Genomic DNA, 16,318 nt, shown 5'->3' on the forward strand with positions numbered 1-16,318 from the left:
TGGTGCAGAAAAAGTATTCTGCACCGAGAATAGACTCGGCATATCATCTCACCAGCATGCAAAGTCCCGCGTGGACAGTTTTGAGTCAGCCCATCATCGGTTTGCGCAATGAACCCGAGCGAGCTTGTTTTTCAAAAGCGCTTCCTTTGAGAGATTTTTATCGAGTTTCACATGCACCACTTTTTGAGCCCGTAGCTCAGCTCAAACAAGGATACTTAGTTGATCATAGTAGAATTTTGTTTGAAAAGTAGACCCAAGAAATTTATAGATATAGAACAGGGCATGAGAAAAGAAAGAAGGGAACCCGTGATCCGAAGACGCCGCCTGCTAGATGCTCCTTAATAGTGACATTTTCCAACCAGAATGATGATGCATTCGGGAAGTGGTGGTGGGGGGGGGGGGGGACGGAGGAAAAGATATGTAATCAATCACAGTCCACTTTTCACTCCTCTTCCTCGTCCTCCTCGGCAACCTGTCGAGTCATGGTCCGTCAGCAACATGGCTTTTTTAGTCATAGAAATTCAACATGAGAAGCCAAACTTACGTTGTCGTGGAAGTCGCGGCCCTCCTTGGTCGCGGTGATGACGCCGGCGCGAATGCAGAAGTCGCCAAAGTGCTCACCCTCCTCGCGTTCGGTCGCATACCGCTTCAGCAAGGGCTTCATGATGGCCAAGATCTCGTCCTCCTTGATTGACGAGCGGTAGAGCTTGCTGAGCCGCTGGCCGTGGTACCCGCCACCCAGGTACATGTTGTACGCGCCAAAGGCCTTACCGACGAAACCGACCTCGGCGAGCCAAGGGCGGGCGCAGCCATTGGGACAGCCCGTCATGCGCATGACAATCGACTCCTGCTTCAGGCCGTTCTCCTCGAGGCACGCCTCCAGCTTGGAGATCAGGACCGGCAGATACCGCTCCGACTCGGCCATGGCGAGGCCGCACGTTGGGAACGCCACACAGGCAGACGAACTTAGGCGGAGGCCCGAGAACTGGATGTTGTCGAGCTTCCACTTCTTCATCAGCTCCTTGATCTCTGGCAGGTCGGCGTCCGCGACATTGCTGAGGATCAGATGCTGGTTGCCGGTCAGGCGGAACTCGCCCTTGTGCACCTTGGCAATCTCGCGCAGACCAGTCTTCATCTGGAACTCGGCAGTGTCCTCGATGCGGCCGTTCTCAATGAAGAAGGTGAAGTGGTTCAGGCCATTCTCGTCCTTCTGCCAGCCGAACGTGTCGACATTGCTCTTGAACTGGAACGGGCGCTCCTTCTCAAACTTCTTTCCCCACAGATCCTCAACCTTGCCACGGAAGACATCGACGCCCATGTCGTCAATGGTGTACTTGAGACGGGCGTGCTTGCGGTTCTTGCGGTCACCGAAATCGCGCTGGACAAGCATGATCTTCTCGCACACAATGTGGGCCTCGCCAGCTGGCACGTAGCCAAACATGCGGCCAGTCTGGGGATAGGTCTTCTTGTTGTTGTGCGTAGCACCCATACCACCACCAGCGAGGATGTTGAAACCAACAAGATTGCCGTCGTCACCCTTGATGGCGATCAAGCCAACATCGTGGGCGTAGACATCAGTGTCGTTGTGGGGCGGGATCGCAATGGTGATCTTGAACTTCCTGGGCAGGTAGGTAGGACCGTACAGGGGTTCAAAGTCCTGTACCGCGTTGCCACCAACCTGAGTCTTCTTGTCGTCCTCATCGGTGAGCCAGATCTCGTGGTAAGCATTAGTAGAAGGTAGCAGGTGATCACTGATCAGCTTGGACACTGCCCAAACCTGCTTCTGGTAGCCAGCTTCGGTAGGCAGAGAGCTGCACATGACGTTTCGGTTAATGTCACCACAAGCAGCAATGGTGGTCATCAGAGCCTTGTTGATGGCCTGCATGGCGGGCTTAAGCTTGCTCTTGATCACGCCGTGGAACTGGAAGGTCTGTCGGGTTGTGAGCTTCATGGTCTCGTTGCCGAGGGTGGTGGCAATATCGTCCATCTGGATCCACTGCTTGGGTGTCGAGATACCACCAGCAAGTCTGCAACGGATCATGAAGGAGTAGGCCGGCTCCAATCCCTGAGCCTTGCGCTCGTCCCGAACATCACGGTCGTCCTGCATGTAGGTACCATGGAACTTGGTCAGCTGCTGATCGGCTGCAGAAATGGCTCCTGTGGTAGTGTCGTTGAGACCCTCAAGAATGGTACCACGCAGATAGTTCGAGGCAAGCTTGATGTCTTCGTTGGTGATCGGCGGCGGCTCATCCGGAAGACCCTCGACATTGTCCACTCCAAGTGCTTGCCACAGCTTAGGCTCCCACTCAGCATAACCGGTCTGGTATCCATCCGGGTCCTGATCGTCACCAAGGCCGATGTCAGCAAGCTTCTTACCGCCGAAAGTGGTCAAGGCCTTGTCCAAGTCCTTCGCAGGCTTGTTGTAGTAGACCTTGTCCTCCTTGCGGGGCCAGTAGTGGCTGTCACCCAGGCCAAAGACGGAGTAGTTAACAGACGCCAGGTCGAGATCCGTGCTGTCCTTGACGGTGTGCCAGAAGGAGAGACCGTTCTGAGGGAACTCGCCCTGTCCGGCTGTAGCTGTGACAAAGACGATGTTCTCCTCACTAGATAGATCCTCTACAGGATAGTCCTCCATAGCCATAACTGTTGTCTTCAGACCTCTGGCACGACCGCGCGTGCCCAGCCTCTTGGCAATCGACTGAGCGTTGCCGCCATCAGAGGCAAAAAGGATAGTCAGCGGCGCGCCGAAGAGGCCTTCGAGCAATTGGTTGTACGCATCACGCGCTTTCCGCTTTTGCTGAGCGCGAACTTCAGTGCCGAAGTCTTGAGCAAGGGTAGCGGCAAACTTGGGCTCACGGTTCATCAACTGTGTGAGGTGGTTGTCGCGAGCAAGGAACTCCTTGAGCTCATTCTTGATGCGCTCAGAGTCAAGAGAGAACTTGGGCTCGGACTTGGTGTCGTTCTCGGGGTTCCACCGATACAGAGGCCAGTATCCGAGATCCACAGCCTTCTTGGTCTCCTGAAGGACTGTCAGAGGAGAGTCATGCTCGCCAAAGTAAGGCAGGTATGCGAGTACGACTGAGGGTCCGTCGAATTTATCGGCCTCGAGCATGGCCTGCAGCACCTGGGTGTATGAGCTGTATACGGCAGTGGAGGCAACATAAGCATTGCCAAAGTTCATGGCGTAGAGGCCAATGTCCTTCTTGCGCCTTGAGGCATCAGCGGTGTTGCGCTCTGAGTAGGGGGTCGAGTCAATGATGAGCATGTTGACGTTCTCCCCAGAGGCCAGAACGTGATGCACACCAGAGTTGCCAAGATCATACGACCAAGCATCCGAGCCAACCAACCAGAGAGACTCCTTGCGGAATAGGCCTTTGCTGGCAAGCAGCTGCCGAGCGACGGACGAACCATCGGTCTCAAGACGCGCAATGACATCGTCGGCGAGCTCGCCGGCCTTGGCCGCGTCTTCGGCGTTGGCAGCCCACTTGGCCAGCCAGTCGACTGGAGAGGCAGTGATGAAGCTGCCGGAGCTAGCAGCAACCTTGACTTCCTTGACAAAGCGTTCACGGTGCTCCTTGCGAGCCAGAAGCGAACCGAAGCCGAACTCGGGGCTGGCGGCGATCGTCTCCGTCAGGCCAGTGTTGCTGGACTTGAGCGCGTTGGCCATGTAGACACGCTTACCAAACAGCTGGTCCAGGATCTTTGTATAGGCAGTCTCAACCTTTGGCTGTTGGAGGCCATACTCGCCAGAACCGGTAGATATCGAGGTCTTGCCAACCTCGAGGTTCTGCACAGGCTTCTCGGACGACAGGTTTTGGAAGATGCCACGGAGAGCCTGCTCAATGGTGTCCGACTCGATCTGACCCAGCTGGTGTCCGATGATGGTCTCGACACCACCGGGGCCGCTCTTGACAGAAGTCAGGACATCAATCAGGACAGGACCCCATTTAGTGGTCTTCTTGGAAATCTGCTCGAGGACCGCGATTCTCTTGACGCTCCTGGGAATGGCGTCGAGAAGCTTCGCGCCAAGCCAGGGCCGGTATAGTCTCGCAGTGATGAGGCCGGCCTGGGCGTAGACGTCAGTAGGCTTTGCGGCATCGAGCGCTTGCGCGAACAGGCCGACGTCGGAGCCAAAGACGAAGATGGCCTGCTCAGCGGTTGAAGGACCAGACCACTCGAAGGGGCTGTACTCGCGGCCTGTGAGCTGCTTAATCTGAGACCAAATTGAGGTGATATAGTTGTAGATATCCTCAGAGCTCAGTTGCACCGCAGCAGCCTCGACAGTCGTGGCCACGGACGCGCTAGAGGCAGCGCTCGACTCGCTCTTTTCGCTGGATTTCGCCGATACTTGAGAAGAAGCGACCTTAGAAGCAGCACCCAACACGGTCGAGTCCGCGAGGTTCGCGGTTGTGCCGTTGGTGGCAACCTCAGGCTGCACGGAGGAGTTGACAACCCGGCCATCGTCCGCATAGATGCCACCATCCTGAGCGGCACCAGCCTGGAACCGCCGAACATCGTCTAGGCTGAGGAGCTGGCTGATGTTCTCGTTTGAGTCGGCTGTCACTGGCCTGTCATGCGAGGAGCTCGTTGGGTCGAAGAAGTGAATGACACCCTTGCCGGACTTGACGGCAAGGGCATGGGCAGAAATGGCAATGTCCTGCGCCTCCTGAACGGACTCAGATTGCAGGAAAGTCCAGCCCGAATTCCTGATGGCTGTTATCGCCGAGTAGTCTGGCAGTTCTGAGGGCCCCAGGGCGACATGGAGGACGACTGGGTAGTTGGCGAGCTTGTAGAGGTGGGCGATCGAAGGGAGGAGGACGCTCGAGGTAGTGGTGACCGATGTCAACCGGCCCGAGCGGATCGGTGCGAAGACGGACAGAAGGGGGTCTGTGTTGTAGCGAACAGATTGGACCTAAGAAAGGTATTAGTCGAGAAGTGCTTCCAGATCACAACAGGTTTGCTGTGTGGTCTCTCAAAGACAACGCTCACGTACCTCTGGCAGCGCGTCTGCGGTCTTCGCTACGAGGCCCTGCGTCTTTGCGGCCGCATACTTCTTGAGGTGGCTTGAGAACGCGGAGTCCTGGCCCTGAGCGGGCTGGACGGAAACGACGACGTCGCTAGCGAGGTACGCAATGCGCGCGACTAGGAACAAGACTGGTTAGCTACAAGCTCGTGTACTCAAGAAATAAATTATTGCCTGCCATAGCGACCCCCAGCCGGAGCACCACGTTCTCACTCGGATGGAGGAGAGTGCTTGTGCTGGGGGCAGCCGGCTGGGCACATCAAACCACCAATGACATGGCAGGCTTCTTGGACAGAGATGACTTACCTGCCTCGTAGGGCGTTGTGAATTGGATGTCCGCCATGCTGAGAGACGCCTGTCGATGTCTCGAGGAAGAGGCAGCAGCAGGGGAGGCGGAGGCTTCTACTTTTCCAAAGAGGAACGACATCGCGGAGAGGGAGGCCCGCAGCGGCGACTCGTGCTCTCAAATAGTCTGTGGCATCCGGGGGCCCGACGGGTGGGTAGAAAAAAAACACTGGAGACGGATGTTGAGCTGCTGGCCAGCCGGCTAGGCTGGAACTAGGCCGCGGTGTACTGAGCAAAAAGCCAGCGGGCCCCGTTCCAGTATCGAGCGTCCGTCAGTCGGTTCGAGAAATGCCATGTAAATTAGAGCCTGTCATTGACTGTAGTGTCGTAGCCGCGGCCGGCGCTGGGCCCCGCCATCGCGGTCCATGGGGTCCCCTCCACCGACTCGTGGCGGCACTGGGTTTGCACGGCGATTGCGTGATGCGCAGCCAATGAGCGACGTCCTCTTTCTAACCCTTGGGCATAGCCCGACAACGGAGCGGCCCACCATGCCGGCCTCGACAATCCTCTACCAAACCCCGGATCACGGGACTCGGGGCTTTCTGTAGGAATAAATGGCGCAGCCCTGCTATTCTCCCGAGTACGCCCAGGTGCGCCATGGAGCAGTCTGGCAACCGCCGGAACCGTTCTCGGAGAAGGTCCAGTGCGCCACTTGTTTCAGACACGGCACTGCCTTTTCCGTCATCTCCAGGAGCCGCACCGAGTCCCGCACGACTTCTGCCTCTTCCAAGGTTCCAAGGTTGTCCCAAGCGTGGCCTCTTAGCAGGCTGCTGGGCCCCCAAACGAAAACAGAGACTCGCAAGCGAATGCCGGCACTCGCTGCCACTCACCCCTCATGTCCAAGTTTCTGGTCAAATTCCCCAGGGTCCAACGCAGACCATCTGACCCTTGGCCAGCCCTGGGCGGCTCCCTCAGGCCACCACCCGCGCGAGCTAAGGAAAGACGCCATATGTGCGGCGACTTCCCGACACCCGCATGGCGAGACACCCCAAATTGATGTCGTGATTTTGTAATCTGCTATACCCGTCGATCTGCTGCAGGGCGGTTCCACAGCATCTTACGCATTTGATTTAACAAAGCTCTGTTTCAGCAGCAGCGAGCCTGTCAACCACTAAACCCACTGGCTCATCGCCGGTGAGGCCCCCTTCTGCGTCATCGACATCTCACGATGGAGGGGGAGGTCCACGACTACCTAGGTATCTGCAACAACGTCGAACCTATTCAGATTTTGCGAAGGGCATTGCAAGATTTGTAGCTCGTCTCGCCCTGGATGCAAAATATGTCAGATGGGTCTCGACTCCGGCGTCAATTGCGTGCACGAACCCCCTAGGCCGTGAGGACGTACACTCGATGCTTCCGTCACAAGGACGCTGGTGGTGCGAATGAAATGCCATTATTTGACCTGTGTGCCTGGATAACCCACCCACATAGCCACAAGAGGGCATGTAACAAGTTGGTGACACGAAAGCGCCTACAGAAGCGCTCGATCGTAGAGGGTAGATGCGCGAAAACTTACAGCAAGAGATGCGGATAGATGATTGATTTTCATCTGGGCAAATCGAACCTAGTGTTGCGGCCCAACTTGGCATCCGAATGCCGTGAGAACATTGATAAGCGATAATAGACTTGATTTTGGGAGGAGAGCAGGGAAGAAGAAGTCTAGACTCTGGAGCACCCATGCCTGCCAAAGACCCCTCCATGGCTGCGCTGCGCTAGACAAGCTCTTTCTGAACCACCAATCGTCAGCCAGCACCGGCAAGCACTGGGAGTGGCCAGCATCAAAGTCGATCATCCCACCTCGAGGTACTTTTGCTCGAGCTTTGCCTGCGGCATTCAGCCTCAAAGAGCAGGACGGGATATTTTGCCTGGCCATATCGCGCCGTCGGTCGACACAACGAGGCCACCTTAATGAATCCTTCCTGTGCCCGCAATCTTCTCAACTGCACCAAGCGCCGCAGTCACCTTGCGGCTTCACTCCAACGGGCTTCCAAGGGTCTCGCATCAGCACGGACATCTACCTCACTTCACACACAGAACCCCGGTGTTGCCGCACACCTTCAAGGCCCATCATTCCGACGTGCCACACAAATGTGAGTTGCCCTTTTCCCTCCTCTAGAAACCGCCACTGTTGTGGCCTCCGTTGGCGCATGATGTCGTCATGACACTGTCTGCGTGTCTCAGTGGGTATGATGGGCCTTAGCTTCGGGTTACGACAACAGATCAAGCGATACGGCGGATGAACCCTGGATGAAGTGCACCAAGTCTGTTTGTAGCGCACCGCGGATCCAGTGACTGGTTCGCGAACAAGGAATATACAACCCACCAACAATAGAAACATCCATCTCAGGCATGGGCTGGGTTTTGACACAGCCATGGACCATGAACTAATTGTGAGAGCCCGCAGATCCCTTTCCCGGTCCCCCAATCACCGATTCTCTACGTCGGCACGCAAAATGGCCCCAGCTGACCTGGTCGAGCCGCCGTTGCCCACGCCGGTCAACACGGCAGGCGACCTGGTCGAGGCTGCCAAGAGGGCTGCGGGTCGCAAGGCTGTCGAGGACTATCTGAGCCACGACTACCGCTATGTCGGCATCGGCAGTGGCAGCACGATCAAGTACGTCGTGGAGGCCATTGCCGATCTGCCGCGCGAAGTCACGGCCAAGATGAAGTTTGTGCCCACCGGGTCCCAGTCGCGCGAGCTGATTCGCGAGGCCAAGCTCACGGTCCTGGCCATCGACGACCTGGTCCTCGAGTTCAACGAGCGCGTGCCTGGGCAGCAGTACCTCGACGTGTGCTTCGATGGCGCCGACGAGGTCGACCCGGAGCTCAACTGTATCAAGGGCGGCGGCGCGTGCCACTACCAGGAGAAGCTCGTCGCCAAGTTCTCCAAGCAGTTTGTCTGCGTCGCCGACTACCGCAAGGAGGTCCCCAACCTGCTCACCAGCTGGGTTGGCATCCCGATCGAGGTGCAGCCCTTGGCCACCGAGGCCGTGCGTCGCGAACTGTTGTTGCTGGGCTCAAAGAAGCCCTTTGTGCGTTCTGGACTGCCCGGAAAGGCCGGCGCCATCGTCACTGACAATGGCAACAACGTCATTGATGCTCCCTTCCCCCCGTTACTGCTCAACAGCCAAGTCGACCAGATGGATCCCTCCAGAGGGCTGTGGACCGTGGACGCCCTGGCGCAACGGATAAAGTCGATCACGGGTGTGCTCGAGGTCGGTGTGTTCTCGGGTCTCACCGGACCACAGGCTCTGCAGCAGGGTATGGGCGGTGAGAAGCCGGTCAAGGTTTACTTTGGCATGCAGGATGGTAGTGTCAAGACCCTGGGTTGAGAAGGACCCTGACCAGCCATTGTAGAAGAGATCAGGGCGTGACAAAAAATATTGGTGCTTGATTCTGTGGATACATTTCCAATACCTGCCATCTGCAATTAAGGAGGGCGAAACGAAGAACTGTACACCAACAAGCTGTATGATTCGTGATTGTGCCACTCTGAAAGCCCACATCATATCTGCATGTGGTGCTCGGGAGGGCGTATTACTATGTGGATTTCGTTATCTGTTCGGCATGCCCCAGAAGAAGGACCTCAGTGCCCGCCAACACATTTTTGTCTTCGTCTCATGACACGTAAAGAGGCGTCCCGCCAGCCTGCCGCACGCCGCCCCGGCTTCCGACCTGATTCCAGCGATCCAAAATGGTCGTCATGTTTAGCACGAGCAGCCGTCTTGCTGGGTGTTTTGTGGAGTCGTCTTGACGTCGATCACTATATTGGAGATGTTAGCATAAACACATTCCTTCTTTACAGCTGAACAGCAATAGTGGCACAGTCCCGACCACTGCCAATTCACCCTCCCCACCATGTGAAAGTGAGAGGAGACCTGTGTGAAGGAGATGACGTACTCTGCGAGGTGACCTGGGACGCCGTGTCGGTGCCCTCCATACCCGGCAGGGCCTGCGCTATCCTCCGAAACAGGTTCTTGACGTTGTGGCCGAGCTTCGCGCTCGTCTCGACAAACATGAGGTTGTTCTTCTTGGCCTCATCCTCTCCCTGCTGCGTCGTGACCTCGCGCTTGTCGTTGAGATCCGTCTTGTTGCCGACGAGCACGATGATGACGTCGTTTCCGCGCTCGGCGCGCACGTCGTCTATCCATTTCCGTGTGTTCTGGAACGACTTGGCATCTGTAATGGGTGCAGAGCAGCACGTCAGTTTGGGTTTCTTGTTTCGGCATACTACTTGTGCCTCCGGACCAGTGTGCTGGTGCGGGTGTTGGGAGTATAGTAGGGGTTCGTACTTGAAATATCGTATACAACGACGGCGACACTCGAGTCTCGAATATAACTAGGAATCAGACTACGGAAGCGCTCCTGGCCGGCCGTATCCCATAGCTGCAGGCGCACGGTGCGGTCCTCCAGGTACATGGTCTGTGAATCGCAAGCACGTCGGCGGTGTTAGCATTCCATCTTGTGGTTTGGGTGCGCAATTCGAGCTAGTTGTTTGAAGCTGGTGATGCTGTCGTTCGTGGCCTCGGGGAACTCGCCTTAGAGAGGAAATCGATGCCGATTGTGGCCTGGTACATGTTGTCGAACGAGTCGTACATGAAACGTGTGATCAGAGACGTCTTGCCAACTGTGAGATTCGAAGGAATCAGTCATTATGCCAGTTCGCATCTTGTCGAGGTCAATGGTATTCGGGACGGCCTTTCGCTCGCTCGCTTTGAGGAAACGTGGATGTGGGCTGCTAGAAGCTGTCTTACCGCTCTGTTCGCCCAAGAAGACCAGCCTGTAGGCGGAACCTGTCAGCTTGCATCCATGACTGCCAGAGTGAATTGCAGGAAAGGCCCTGATGCGCCCACGCACTTGAACTTCTTGAGCGGGTTGTTGTAGGACCCAGCTGCCTGTGCCATGTTTGCGGTGCTGCCACGAGGGCGATCGACTGGAGGAATCGGTTGTGTCGTCGAGGGTGGTGGATAGCAGCGAGGTCGCAGTTGTCAGAGGTCGCGCGGCGCGCAGACGTAGAAGCTTGTCGTCGTGCGTCTTTAAGCAAATAAGTGAGGAGTGGGAGCGGTGGGAACAGGGAGCTCAATGCAACAACGGAGACGGCCTTTAGGAAGCGACTGGCTCAGTACTGGTGCTGGTGGCGATCCGCCCCCTTTCCGCTGGACGATAGGCGGAGTATGGAGTAGACCCAGCCAGCCAGCCCTGGGTCCAGAAGGCTTCCAACGTTGGCTTGTCGGTCCCTCCCAGCGTGCGGTGGCTGGCGACCTTCAGGTATCCCAATGGCTACTAGCGGCACATGACGGCCTGCGCTGACGGCCCGAACCAAACACTTGGGAAACCGGGACTGGTATATCTGCCTGGACAGTTGCATTTTAGGCCGATGCACCTGCATGAATGTTCTGCAAGCCCGTCAAACACACGCCTCGACACTAGGGAGGTCAAGACCACCCTAGGTAATTCTATGGCGTGCGAGCACCGTCCCCTACTGGCACTTCAAAGTCTACAATTACAGGCCACAGCATAATGGGATTCGAAGCCTGGACTGCGAGACGCCTAGCAGAATCGAAAAGCGCCGGATTGAGGCGGGGTATGGCCGACGGTTTCTTTCGCCGCATTGGTCTTATCTCGAGACGAGATGGTGATTGCTCAAGCATGCAGCTCCAGCGTTTCGTACATGTAATTGCCACACAAACAAGCAAGGCACTCCTGACGATCGATCCATGACCCCAAGGGTCGGGACTGGGTTAGCGTAGCAGCACGGAAGGACCCTCCAGGGCTCAAGGTTGTTCTCCACAGCACTGGAAGCTGGCGGTCTGCCCGTCCACCCGGCTGTCTGTCCAAGCCTTTGGCTTATCGCCTTATCCGCCTAACAAAAAAATTCGGTTCCCATCCCAGGTGCTGGCTGCCAGCGTCCCCCACTCTAGCGGCGCATCCTCAGGGACATTTACGATAGTCCTCCTCCCACCGCGCACACGACCACGGCCTTGCCCATGTCCTAATTCGCACCAAGCACCGGTCACAGAGCAGCAAATAATCCACAGCGATCATGCCCGTCATCAAGCCGGCCGCTGGCCCGACGACAGCCCCGGCCTCCTACAAGCAGCCGTCGAGAAAAGGCAAGAAGGCCTGGAGGAAGAACGTCGACGTGACCGAGGTAGAAGAAGGTCTCGATGAGCTGAACGAAGAGATCATCAAGGGGTAGGTGACTCACACCCAGGCTATTTCCAACCCAGAAAGCGTGCTGACATCCCTCTGCCTGCAGTGGTGTCCTTGCCGAACGCCCATCGGACGAACTGTTCACCCTCGATGTTGTCGGCGACGCCTCCATAAGCAAGAAACACCCCAAGAAGAGCTCTAAGCCACTCAAGGCCGATGAGATCATTTCCGCTCGATCAGTCATCCCTGCTGTATCTCTACGCAAGCGCCCCGGCGAGAAGACCACCGATGGCATCCTGTCCGTCAAGCGCCAGAGAACCGAGTATGTCACCCAGAAAGAGCTTTCGAGACTGAGAAAGGTTGCAGACGGTCATCACGAGTCCGTGATCGAGGTCTCGGAAGACACATTCGACCCTTGGGCAGTAACGGCACCTGTCAAGCGGGAGGAGGTGGCAATCATTCACGACAAGCGGAATGACCAGAAGAAGGCACCAAAGACCATCACACAAAAGCCATTGACGCTGGCCGCCAATGGAAAGGAGATCCCAGCTGTCGCCAAGCCCTCGGGCGGGTACAGCTACAATCCCAAGTTCGAGGACTACGAGGCGAGGTACAAGGCTGAGGCGGACAAGGCTGTGGCTGCTGAGAAGAAGCGCCTGGCCGAGGAGGAAGCGGAGCGTCTAAAGAAGGAGGCCGCCGCCAGATCTGCTGCCGAGGCTGAAGCGGCCGAGGCTCGCGCTGAGCTTTCAGAATGGGATGAGGACTCGGAATGGGAAGGTGTGCAGAGCGGAGGTGAGGAGTTGCAAGTCAGCAAGAAGCGACCCGAACGCAAGACGCCAGCACAGAGGAATCGCGTGAAGCGGAGAAAGGCCGAGGAGGGACGTCTCAAGCATGAAGCTAGGGAGAAGCTCAAGAAGGCCCAAGCAGAGCGGGTCAAGGAGATTGCACAGCAGGTGGCTGAGCGGGACAGTTCGCTCATCCTCGCAGACAATGGCGATGACAGCGACGACAGCATGGAAGGCGCCGATGATGTTCTGCGTCGCAAGCAGCTTGGCAAGTACAGGCTTCCAGAGAAGGATCTCGAGCTGGTGCTCCCAGACGAGTTGCAGGATTCTTTGCGACTGCTCAAGCCAGAAGGCAACCTTCTCAAGGACCGATACCGCAGCATGATGGTCAGAGGCAGAGTCGAGGCCCGGAAGCGGAGGCCATTCAGGAAGCAGGCCCGTACCACGCGCACCGAGAAGTGGAGCTACAAGGATTTCAGTATATAGGTGCATCTCGTACATTTTTCACCAAGCAAGCGGCTGGACAAAAATAATAGACAACGGCGTTGGGCCTTCATGGTCATGTTGCGACAGAAACGAGGAATGATGACTGCCAGGGCTCCGTTATCAATCAAACCTGGTCTTTCGAGGGTGCTTACTCACGTATGTTTCAGCTCGGCGACACCGCGTTGCCATACTTGGTCGGCACTTCGGCCCTGTTCCCACATTTTCATATGGCGTAAATGGTTGTGGGTAGCTGTTGGTTCATCCGCGCCTTCCGCCAACGGTGGCAGCTTTTTCACTGAGTGTGGAGGAAAATGGGCAAGTAGCAAAAACGCATGGGATGCAGGACAAAGACAGAAACGTAGCTCGCTGTCGTTGTTCCCAAATATTTTGATCACAATCCAGTCCGGTAGAGGGTCACTCTCTTTGGCAGACAAAAGCCAAGGCGGCGACCCTAGGTGACAATCCAGAGGTTGACAACTTGGCACAGGCCGGCTGGTGGGTCCTTGGGTCCCTGGCCCTGCAGGCGGGCGCTATAATTCTGGAGCCAGATTGATGTGTTGATGACGCAACATTGTAGCGACCATTGCGCTGGGAGGAAAGCCACCACTGCTCATCGCCAGCTGCTTACTTAGCTGAGCCGGCACAGCCCAAAGTCTTAAACGTCCCCCCACAACTCAATTCATGGTGCGATCTTTCGCGTTTCTACCGCAGTCTTGGCTTTCTCTCCTCGTCGTTGCGCAGCGAGACCAGGCCCGGCGAACGTGCGTCTCAATTGCTTTGCTTCGCCCTGGCATGAGCCTTTGTTGAGCTTTCCCCGCTACCCCCATCGTGCGCACGCGACAATCAGTCGTCATGGCGGGCAGTCGCACGTTGGCGAGGTCCTTGGTTGCCCAAGTGACGCCTCTCCCACCCTCACGATGTGTCCAGCCAACAGTCTCGCACTTTCAGCTCGTCCGCCAGCGGCTCGAGGCCCAGTCTCGCCAGTACAGCAAAGCGGCCAGGTCGTCCCCGACAGCTTCTCCTCCACGACGGCCCCTGCCAACGGTTAGCCCATCGTCGCCCGTTTCCGTTGGTATCAGGCGCTTTCTGTCTGGCAAACCTCTTCCTCAACGACGATCGCCTTTTCTCAACTTCGCATATCGATCTGCTGCCATCATTGGCACCGGTGTTGGCTTCGTCGGGTTGCTCGTGACGTCCTTCTTCATCTACGACGCTACGACCTATAGGGAAGCCACTGTCATTGGTGATTGTGCCGTCTCCAAGGCTGCCCTCGAACCCCCGCGCGGCGGCCCCAAGAACCTGCCCATCATTCAAGCTTTCCTGGACGACGAGGAAAGCGAGGAGCACAAGTTGCGCAAGGAGAAGCCAAGGCTCGTAGTCCTCGGCGGTGGCTGGGGAGGCGTGGCCCTCTTGAAGCAGCTTAACCCGGACGACTACCATGTCACTGTCATCAGCCCAAAGAACTACTTCCTATTCACGCCCATGCTTCCCTCTGCGACTGTTGGCACTCTCGAGATGCGCAGTCTGGTCGAGCCTATTAGACGAATTCTGCACGGTGTTGGCGGTCACTATCTTCGCGCGTCTGCCGAGGATGTCGACTTCTCCCACAAGCTCGTCGAGGTCTCGCAGACAGATGCTTACGGCAAGGAGGTCCGCTTCTATGTTCCCTATGATAAACTGGTCATTGCGGTCGGTTCCGTGACGAATCCGCATGGTGTCAAGGGTCTAGAGAATTGCCACTTCCTCAAGGATATCGAAGATGCCCGCAAGATACGCAACCAGATCATGAGGAACCTCGAGCTCGCCAACTTGCCAACGACTTCTGACCAGGAGCGCCGACGTTTGCTGTCCTTCGTCGTCAGTGGCGGTGGGCCAACAGGTGTCGAGTTTGCGGCAGAAATCTTTGACTTGCTCAACGAGGATCTAACTCGGAGATTCCCACGTGTGCTTCGCAACGAGATATCTGTTCACCTTATCCAGAGCCGCGGCCACATCCTCAACACCTACGACGAAGCAGTCTCGAAATATGCAGAGGAACGTTTCGCACGCGACCAGGTCGAGGTGCTCACGAACTCGCGTGTCAAGGAGGTGCAGGCGGACAAGATCATTTTCACTCAGAAACTGGAGAACGGTACACTCGTCGATAAAGAACTGCCTATGGGCTTCTGCTTGTGGTCTACCGGTGTCTCCCAGGCTGAGATCTGCCGCAGGATCGCAGAGAAGCTTGGCCCATCCCAGAATAACAGACACGCACTCGAGACCGACACACACTTACGCCTGAACGGCACGCCTTTGGGGGATGTGTACGCCATTGGAGACTGCTCTACTGTTCAGAACAACGTCGCCGAGAACATCATGTCATTCCTGCGCGGTCTCGCTTTCAAGCACGGCAAGGATCCCGAGACGCTCGAGCTGCATTTCTCCGACTGGCGCAATGTAGCCGCTGATGTGAAGAAGCGGTTCCCGCAGTCCGTAGCCCACTTGAAGCGCCTCGACAAGCTCTTCCAGCAATACGACAAGAACCAGTCCGGCACGCTCGACTTTGGCGAGCTCAGAGAGCTGCTCACGCAGATTGACAGCAAGCTCACATCACTGCCAGCCACCGCGCAACGCGCCAACCAACAGGGAATCTACCTGGCCAAGAAGTTCAACGCCATGGCTCACGCGGCCCCAGGCCTGCACACGAACGACATCCGCGACGGCGACCTGGACGCGGCCGTTTACAAGGCGTTCGAGTACCACCACCTTGGTAGCCTGGCGTACGTCGGCAACTCTGCCGTGTTCGACCTCGGCAATGGCTGGAACCTGATGGGCGGTCTCTGGGCCGTGTACGCGTGGCGTGGCGCATACTTTGCGCAGAGCGTCAGTCTGCGGACGCGGGTGCTGATGGCTATGGACTGGACCAAGAGAGGGCTCTTTGGTCGAGGTAAGTCTCACCATTATAATTGGATTCCAGGAGAACGGCTTATGCTAACAAATCTTTTGAACAGATCTGATGAGCTTCTAACAAGCGGAGTATGAAAACTAGAGCGTGATTGTAAAATAGAAACTGCAAGATATCTCGAGTCTGCTGAGCAGACGGTTGCAAGCCATGGACTGTACATAATTTTGGAGACAGATGTAGAGGTGGCACGCATTCTTCCAATCTAGATACTGAGTAAAGTTAATCACATATTCATGAGAAGGCGGCTTTCAATGTGTCCAAAAGTGAAGTCTGCAGAAGCCGACATCGGCCACGTGCAGTTGACCAATACCCAGAGCACATCTGCCCCCGAGGAGTCGTGACGTAAGCAGAAACGCGAAAAGGACCTGAACAAAGAGTAAAGAGAAAAAAACAGAACACCACAAGCAATGAGCCAAATACACTGGCGCATTCGAGGATGTAGAGGCAAAAATGAAAATGAATAGGTCGTGCCCGGGCTCGAACCGGGGTCTCAGGAAGATTGCAATTTTGATGACATCAAAATCCCACGTGCTAACCGCTACACTACACAACCAGGATTGGTGATTGGAAGACGTGGATCTT

At 56.4% G+C, this 16,318-nt stretch overlaps 6 protein-coding genes and 1 non-coding gene across 7 annotated transcripts; 4 read left to right on the forward strand and 3 right to left on the reverse strand.

Moving 5' to 3' along the window:
- Positions 1 to 442: 442 nt before the first annotated feature.
- On the reverse strand, positions 443 to 5,366 carry B0I36DRAFT_360993 (sulfite reductase beta subunit; the record flags this gene model as incomplete). The annotated part of the gene is made up of 4 exons (XM_046158417.1): positions 443 to 472; positions 545 to 4,912; positions 4,994 to 5,142; positions 5,330 to 5,366. 4 exons carry the CDS (start codon positions 5,364 to 5,366, stop codon positions 443 to 445), a joined length of 4,584 nt encoding a protein of 1,527 aa, XP_046015750.1.
- A 393-nt stretch (positions 5,367 to 5,759) lies between these two features.
- On the forward strand, positions 5,760 to 6,531 carry B0I36DRAFT_95219 (uncharacterized protein). The gene has a single exon (XM_046163644.1). It carries the CDS (start codon positions 5,923 to 5,925, stop codon positions 6,379 to 6,381), a length of 459 nt encoding a protein of 152 aa, XP_046015751.1. The 5' UTR covers positions 5,760 to 5,922; the 3' UTR covers positions 6,382 to 6,531.
- A 533-nt stretch (positions 6,532 to 7,064) lies between these two features.
- Positions 7,065 to 8,821, forward strand: B0I36DRAFT_318816 (ribose 5-phosphate isomerase A-domain-containing protein). The gene is made up of 2 exons (XM_046153342.1): positions 7,065 to 7,458; positions 7,773 to 8,821. Exons 1-2 carry the CDS (start codon positions 7,277 to 7,279, stop codon positions 8,698 to 8,700), a joined length of 1,110 nt encoding a protein of 369 aa, XP_046015752.1. The 5' UTR covers positions 7,065 to 7,276; the 3' UTR covers positions 8,701 to 8,821.
- Positions 8,822 to 10,670, reverse strand: B0I36DRAFT_318819 (ras family-domain-containing protein). Its single transcript, XM_046153343.1, has 6 exons — positions 10,226 to 10,670; positions 10,123 to 10,148; positions 9,907 to 9,995; positions 9,661 to 9,790; positions 9,269 to 9,547; positions 8,822 to 9,131 (listed from the first exon to the last, which is right to left on the reverse strand). The coding sequence occupies exons 1-6, from the start codon at positions 10,270 to 10,272 to the stop codon at positions 9,076 to 9,078; spliced, it is 627 nt and encodes a 208-aa protein (XP_046015753.1). The 5' UTR covers positions 10,273 to 10,670; the 3' UTR covers positions 8,822 to 9,075.
- A 575-nt stretch (positions 10,671 to 11,245) lies between these two features.
- Positions 11,246 to 12,905, forward strand: B0I36DRAFT_429726 (p60 domain-containing protein). Its single transcript, XM_046162506.1, has 2 exons — positions 11,246 to 11,563; positions 11,628 to 12,905. Exons 1-2 carry the CDS (start codon positions 11,412 to 11,414, stop codon positions 12,790 to 12,792), a joined length of 1,317 nt encoding a protein of 438 aa, XP_046015754.1. The 5' UTR covers positions 11,246 to 11,411; the 3' UTR covers positions 12,793 to 12,905.
- A 479-nt stretch (positions 12,906 to 13,384) lies between these two features.
- On the forward strand, positions 13,385 to 16,040 carry B0I36DRAFT_318823 (uncharacterized protein). The gene is made up of 2 exons (XM_046153344.1): positions 13,385 to 15,718; positions 15,783 to 16,040. The coding sequence occupies exons 1-2, from the start codon at positions 13,645 to 13,647 to the stop codon at positions 15,797 to 15,799; spliced, it is 2,091 nt and encodes a 696-aa protein (XP_046015755.1). The 5' UTR covers positions 13,385 to 13,644; the 3' UTR covers positions 15,800 to 16,040.
- A 158-nt stretch (positions 16,041 to 16,198) lies between these two features.
- B0I36DRAFT_t61 lies at positions 16,199 to 16,289 on the reverse strand. The gene has a single exon. It is a non-coding gene; the product is annotated as a tRNA-Gln (tRNA).
- Between the last annotated feature and the right edge of the window lie 29 nt (positions 16,290 to 16,318).

The sequence above is a fragment of the Microdochium trichocladiopsis genome (assembly GCF_020744255.1).
Source record: "Microdochium trichocladiopsis strain MPI-CAGE-CH-0230 chromosome Unknown B0I36scaffold_3, whole genome shotgun sequence".
Taxonomy (NCBI): Eukaryota; Fungi; Ascomycota; class Sordariomycetes; order Xylariales; family Microdochiaceae; genus Microdochium; species Microdochium trichocladiopsis.

What these genes read in the sequence shown, in the direction of transcription:
- B0I36DRAFT_318816 (XM_046153342.1), top strand. Translation starts at nt 7,277, where the DNA reads ATGAATCCTTCCTGTGCCCGCAATCTTCTCAACTGCACCAAGCGCCGC. An exon ending in TTCCGACGTGCCACACAAAT is followed by an intron (nt 7,459 to 7,772) that starts GTGAGTTGCCCT and finishes GAGAGCCCGCAG; the next exon opens with ATCCCTTTCCCGGTCCCCCA.
- B0I36DRAFT_95219 (XM_046163644.1), top strand. Translation starts at nt 5,923, where the DNA reads ATGGCGCAGCCCTGCTATTCTCCCGAGTACGCCCAGGTGCGCCATGGA.
- B0I36DRAFT_318819 (XM_046153343.1), bottom strand. Translation starts at nt 10,272, where the DNA reads ATGGCACAGGCAGCTGGGTCCTACAACAACCCGCTCAAGAAGTTCAA. An exon ending in AACCCGCTCAAGAAGTTCAA is followed by an intron (nt 10,149 to 10,225) that starts GTGCGTGGGCGC and finishes TTCCGCCTACAG; the next exon opens with GCTGGTCTTCTTGGGCGAAC. An exon ending in GCATCGATTTCCTCTCTAAG is followed by an intron (nt 9,791 to 9,906) that starts GCGAGTTCCCCG and finishes TGCGATTCACAG; the next exon opens with ACCATGTACCTGGAGGACCG.
- B0I36DRAFT_429726 (XM_046162506.1), top strand. Translation starts at nt 11,412, where the DNA reads ATGCCCGTCATCAAGCCGGCCGCTGGCCCGACGACAGCCCCGGCCTCC. An exon ending in AACGAAGAGATCATCAAGGG is followed by an intron (nt 11,564 to 11,627) that starts GTAGGTGACTCA and finishes CTCTGCCTGCAG; the next exon opens with TGGTGTCCTTGCCGAACGCC.
- B0I36DRAFT_318823 (XM_046153344.1), top strand. Translation starts at nt 13,645, where the DNA reads ATGGCGGGCAGTCGCACGTTGGCGAGGTCCTTGGTTGCCCAAGTGACG.